At 51.4% G+C, this 6095-nt stretch overlaps 1 protein-coding gene across 1 annotated transcript; it reads right to left on the reverse strand.

Moving 5' to 3' along the window:
* Positions 1-2312: 2312 nt before the first annotated feature.
* On the reverse strand, positions 2313-4284 carry LOC139047334 (uncharacterized). Its single transcript, XM_070521153.1, has one exon. The coding sequence runs from the start codon at positions 4263-4265 to the stop codon at positions 2412-2414; it is 1854 nt and encodes a 617-aa protein (XP_070377254.1). The 5' UTR covers positions 4266-4284; the 3' UTR covers positions 2313-2411.
* Between the last annotated feature and the right edge of the window lie 1811 nt (positions 4285-6095).

Here is a 6095-nt window from a genome sequence, read left to right on the forward strand (position 1 = left end):
ACGTGTAGAAAGACATCCCGAAGGTAGAGCAATGCTGGGCCGACCGGCGGCGGATATGACGCAGGCGTTAAGCACTTCCCATACGCGGGCCCATCCCCAAGATAGTGCAATACCAGGCCAACTCCCGGTGGAGGTGAAGCATGCGTTAAGCACTCCCAGTACGTGGGCTGATCCCGAAAGTAGTTCAATACCTGGCAGACCCGCGGCGGAGGTGCAGTCCGCCATTTAGGGGCCCACATATACAGCTTCGCTGGTCATCCTTCAAATGGAGTGTAGGGGCACTGATTATTATTTTTTTTTTGTTATTTCTTTAATGCGGGTCCTTTGCGCACACGATAAAGAAAATCTTAGTCCGTGAGTCGCACGAAAGTGGAAGATTTTCGAAGCCTTATTCGGATTATGCGGATCCTTTTGAGAAGAAGGCTTTGCCTTCACGGCCTCTGCTTGCCTATCCAGACTTCCACAGGGCATTAACTCTCCAGTGTGAAGCCAGCAACCGTGATCTAGGTGTCGTCCTTACCCAACTTAAATAAAGCGTCGAAGAGCATCCCGTACTATATCCTCAGCCGAAAACTGACACCGCGAGAAGAGGCGCTCAGCACATCTGAGAAAGAGTGTCTGTACATAGTAGAACGAGAAGGAAGGGGGTTAACCGAGGGGCCCGATTTTTATTAATCATATCATGAGAAGCCAACAAACACTGACAGCAAGGACAACTAGGGGAACTTACTTGTACTTAATAAATGAAATAAAAAAGGATAAAAAAATGGAAATTAAAGTGGATGAAAAAGCAACTTCTATGAACAATAACAATGATAGACAACTGTCTATTCCGAGGGACAACAACACAATGAAACAAGGGGTGGGCCCTCGAGCTTCAGTGCAACATCAGTCATCCCTTCTCGAACAATACTCGAGATCACGACCGAGCGGCAACGCTTCGGGCAACCTGGCAGCTGGTCAGCCTCAGCTCGACTCTCTTGGCGGCGGAGGTGTCTCTTGCGTCTCGACACGGCCAAGGGCATTAATTCGACGTTTTACCACGAGGCTACACCACCCATCCATCAGGCCGATCCAGAAGTCGACGCAGCGTTGACACCGACTGCTGAGGAGTCCACAAAAGCCCCTCTACTTAAAATTGACAAGCTGAACTTATGTATGACAGGGGCAGGTCGACGGCTATCGAAGAATGGCGCCGACCTTGGATTCGCGTTGCTACACGGTCACATATTCAGCACCACTGGAGGTGGACTGCGGCGGAATGATGAGATATCATGGGCAGGACATTGCGACTCGTTAGACGACCGTGATTGGTCGGGACACAGCCATCAGATTCCCTATAGTCTAGACGCCTATGGAAGACGATGTTATTAAAAGAAGCGGAGACCTTTCGTGCGGTGAGAGTATCTGACGCCTCCTGATGTGAACTTAAACGTTTAATGTGCTCCTGTATGGAGTGTATACTTCCGCGTCTAGAACCAGAGTAACTAATGTAAAGTAAAACTTTGTCCTCCATTCCTACTACCGGAACTATTCGTCGATGGTATTACTGGATTCCTGGCCACACGACGCCTCGAGCCGCACCACCCTCAGAGGAACACAGAGCGCTGGTGACACATATATGAAAAATAATGGCAAATTTAAAATGACAGATTTTGTCGGCCAGGGCATACCACAGATGCACACTTCTATCTATCTATCTATCTATCTATCTATCTATCTATCTATCTATCTATCTATCTATCTATCTATCTATCTATCTATCTGTCTATCTGTCTGTCTGTCTGTCTGTCTGTCTGTCTGTCTGTCTGTCTGTCTGTCTGTCTGTCTGTCTGTCTGTCTGTCTGTCTGTCTGTCTGTCTGTCTGTCTGTCTGTCTGTCTGTCTGTCTGTCTGTCTGTCTGTCTGTCTGTCTGTCTGTCTGTCTGTCTGTCTGTCTGTCTGTCTGTCTGTCTGTCTGTCTGTCTGTCTGTCTGTCTGTCTGTCTGTCTGTCTGTCTGTCTGTCTGTCTGTCTGTCTGTCTGTCTGTCTGTCTGTCTGTCTGTCTGTCTGTCTGTCTGTCTGTCTGTCTGTCTGTCTGTCTGTCTGTCTGTCTGTCTGTCTGTCTGTCTGTCTGTCTGTCTGTCTGTCTGTCTGTCTGTCTCATTTTTTTGTATTTGAAAAGTTGTGGGCCATGCCTTGGCGCAGAAATATAACCGAATAATAGTGAATTCGGATGGAGATATCCTTGTGTGAGCGTCGCGCTTCCCTAAGGCGTCAGCTGCAGCGACTAATATGCACAAAAACAAGAGCTAAAACGAGTGAGAGTCCAAATGCAAACAGAACACACATTTTTATCTCAAACTTCACGTGAATGTGTCGTCTTCAGGCGCCACTACGTCATCTACGAGTTCAGTCCATATACACCAGAGGTCACGCCTGGTCTTTGCAATTGCAAACGCTCTGCCAAGAGCTCCACTTCAGACAAGCGGTCTTGTTCACGTAAATGTCTGTGCGGTCGATTATATCAACGTGGTACTCCAAAGACGAGGCCTTTGGAATGCCGCCGTAGATGTCGAAATGGGCTTCGGGCAGCGTCTTAAGTGAGACGCGGATCAGCGTCTTGTCCGTCACGTTGCCTCTGAAAAAAGACGCTTCATCAACTTTGTCCAGACGCCACGTGGCACACTTGCCAGGAAAATGCGTCTCCGCCAGAGCGTTCAAATGAGCGACGGCGAAGAGCGCAAAGGACTGGCCTAAAGACGCGTCGTCGAGATTCTCATCCGCACCGAGGCAGGCGCAGAAGGGTTGCGGTATGAAGGCGTCATCGCAAGTTCTTTCCGGTGGTACTTGCCTGAACAGGGTTAAGCCAGTGGTCGACGGCTGCGCCCTTAATCCTAGTAGAGCGGGGAGACTCAGGAGCGTCGCGTGAAAGTCGTACGTGGTCACCAGACGGCGCTGGTTGACCTCCAGGAACACTGCCACTTCGGGATGTTCGCTGAGGAAGCGGCGAGGAAAGACGAATAGGCCGAAAGGCGTGTTGTCTTCGTGCCGGCCTATCTCAGTCATGCGGAAGGCCCCCTTGCGCATGCCGTGATCGCTGAGGAAGAGCACGGCTGTACGGTCCATGACGCCGCTGGCCGAGAGGTCCCTGAAGAACTGCTCCATTGGCGCGTCCATGAACGCCACTTGCTGGACATCGTCGTGCGATATCTCCGACAGCCACACGAAAGCAAACAGCTTCCTATCCTTGTGAAATTTTAGTATGTCACCGAGGTACCTCAGCACTTCCTTCGTCTTCAGCCGGCTACCCATGCACCATCTGTCATCCGAGGTATTATATAGCATCTGGAGCATCATGTGATGCGCGTAGTAATCGGTCGGCGCCTCTTTGAAGCCGTGGGTGCCAGGGAAAAGGGCCCAGTTCGGCATTTCTTCGAGATGCAATGTCGCGTAGCCGAGCGACTTGTACACCTTCCAGATCGCCGGTACACTGTCATAGTAACTGCCCCTGAACTGGCGGGTCACTTCATCGCCCGACACGCCCGTAAGCAGCGGCATCACGTTTGGGATCGAGTTGAGGCCGACCTTGTTGTACATGAGGAACTCGTAGGCGCCGCGTTCGTCGACCAGAAACCGGCGAGTACTGGACATTCGCCGGTTGAAGTTGAGCCGTGACGTACCGTCAAGTCCCACGATAAGAACATTCAGCTGCTCCGGCGAAAGTGCATCGCCGGCGTCTCGCTTATCGACTGGGACGAGGAAGTATTCGGAGAACAGGTGCTTACCGTTCGCCTCGCAGGATATCACTATATACTCTCGTCGCAGAGGCCTGCCGAAGACGACGGGCACTCGGGGTCCGAGCACTCGCTCTGCGTCCGGGTTCAAAGCCGTCATATTTCTAAGCACCGACTGGTAGTAGCAGACGGTATCGTTCGCCGACGCGTTGTAATGTAGCTCGAGCACTTTTTCGTCCAAGGTGAATACGTCGAGTGCCTGGAGCACCGCGTTTCGTCGCGTGGTTTTGGCACAGATATCGTAGTAATTGTCTGCCTTCTTCAGTGCGCCGTCCTTGATGGTCCAGTGGTAGGGATCGTAGAAGGGCATCTTGCAACCCGGCGTGTTGACCACGTAACCGCTCCAGAAGAGTTCCTTATGTCTTAACATCTGAGGAATGGTCGTGATTACCCGAAAGGCCATCCACAAAAGTAAGATGAACGCCGAAAAGAACGCATTTTGCCTGGCACGCGCCTTCCGAAGTAGAACGCAGCTTGCGAACAACTTCATGGCTACCAGTGGCGATGATGATGGCGATGAAGATGATGCTTAAGCGTGGCTCTTTTTTCTCCTTTTGTGCTCCTTTCCTTGCTTTTGTCAGTGTATCCGTTGTCCAAGATTGGACACCTTGTCCTACCTACAACCTTGGGATGGGCGTGTATTCGGCTGGTTTCACAAAACACACAGATGAGAGAAAAAAAAAATACGGGAATGAGGTAAACAGATAGAAAAGCTGAAACTGTCGTATAGGAAAAGCACACTGTGTAATTGCGTAGCCAGATCAGACTCCTGCGACGTTGCTCAAACCTCCGTATTCTGAAATGAATCTCAACTCTAAAGCGATGCGCTTGACCTTATAGTAAATGATGCTTGGCGTGAACGGGCTGAAGACGCGGATTGCGTTTCCTTCGGTGCGTTCGCGACAGGCGTCAGTTAAGTGAAGTGAAGCGTGGGCTTCAAGTTGATACGAGTTTCTGAATACCGGGCTAACGACACGCGGGTGTGACATGTTGGCCCGAGGCAGCACGCAACCCGTGCTGAACACGAGTAACACCGCCTTGGAGGCGTCTCCTCTCGCCACGCTTTCGTCAAGAGCGCCGCCAGTGGCATTTGCATGGCGTCGCACACCAGTGGCGCACGAGACGAGACCGACGGGCGAGCGTCGTCGTTACTGAGCGTCTTGTGAAGAGAGAGAGTAAACGTTTATTGTAACAGAGACTGTTTGGTTATGGTGGGTGGAGCCCCTCCTCCAGGGCCCCACTGGTTACAGCGGCTCGCCGGGTCTGGTCAAGGGTCGCCAGTTGGCTTCCCAATTCCACTTCCGCGAGTCGCGCCTCCCACGACCAGTTATGTAGAGTGTTGTCTAGCAGCGGCGAGGTGGCAGCCGCCGGACGTGACGCGCACTGGAATGTTATGTGTTCCAATGTCGGTGTTCCTTCGCACCACGGGCATGTGCTGCTGTATTTGTCTGGGTACATTTTGTGTAGCCTGTATAAATGTGGGAAAGTGTTTGTTTGCAGGCGGCGCCAGTCCCGTGCTTGCCTCCTGTCTAGGCCTGGGTGAGGAAGGGCTTTGGTTCGCCTACTTAGCCGTCGTAACTCGAGTGTTAAAGCACGGCAGCTCAATTGAGCGGCCGTGGTTAAAGTTAGCCTAATGATGTTGGCTGCTGCTCCGATCGGCATAGTGCCGACCGAAGCATACGCATAGCGGCTATAAGCAGGAACAGCTGTGTTCCGTGTTTGCGTGTGCACAACGTGCATGCGGGGAAGGAACACGAAATTTGTGAGTGGGTCAACCTATATTTGGCGGTGGTATGGGGGTGAGCCATGTCGAATTTCGGGGTGATATGGGGGTGGCCGAATCTAAATTTGGGGATAATTGGGGCCTGGCGAACCTGAACTTAGGGGTGATTTGAGAGTGAGCGAAACTAAATTGGGGAGCAATAGGGAGTGGGCCAACCTGAATTTGAGGGTTATGGGGGGGGTGCCAAATTGAAATTAGGGGTGGGCCACCTGGGAATGAAAAGCACAAACTAGGCTAAACATAAGGAAAGGTAAGTACGAGCCGAGTCAAAGGATTCTATACGCATGAGGAGACAATTCTCCGAGTTTCTGTAGGTTTTTCTTTTTTTTTTTGGAAAGCAGGCTTTGAGGGGCCTTTGGGGGGGAGGGCAAAACCATGTAATATGCGCGTTCTCTGGGTGACTAACGCAGTGTCTGCACTGCAGGGCGCTATACCTCGCAAGTCGCTGAATATTATGGACTAAATGATGCGACGGGAGTAAGTTGGTCGGCGCAGTTCGCCAAAGCGTGCTAGTTCTTCGAGAAAAAAAAAATGGCT

The sequence above is a fragment of the Dermacentor albipictus genome, chromosome 7 (genome assembly GCF_038994185.2).
Source record: "Dermacentor albipictus isolate Rhodes 1998 colony chromosome 7, USDA_Dalb.pri_finalv2, whole genome shotgun sequence".
Taxonomy (NCBI): Eukaryota; Metazoa; Arthropoda; class Arachnida; order Ixodida; family Ixodidae; genus Dermacentor; species Dermacentor albipictus.

Excerpts from the sequence above, each read along its gene's own strand:
- LOC139047334 (XM_070521153.1), bottom strand. The coding sequence starts at position 4,265 with ATGAAGTTGTTCGCAAGCTGCGTTCTACTTCGGAAGGCGCGTGCCAGG.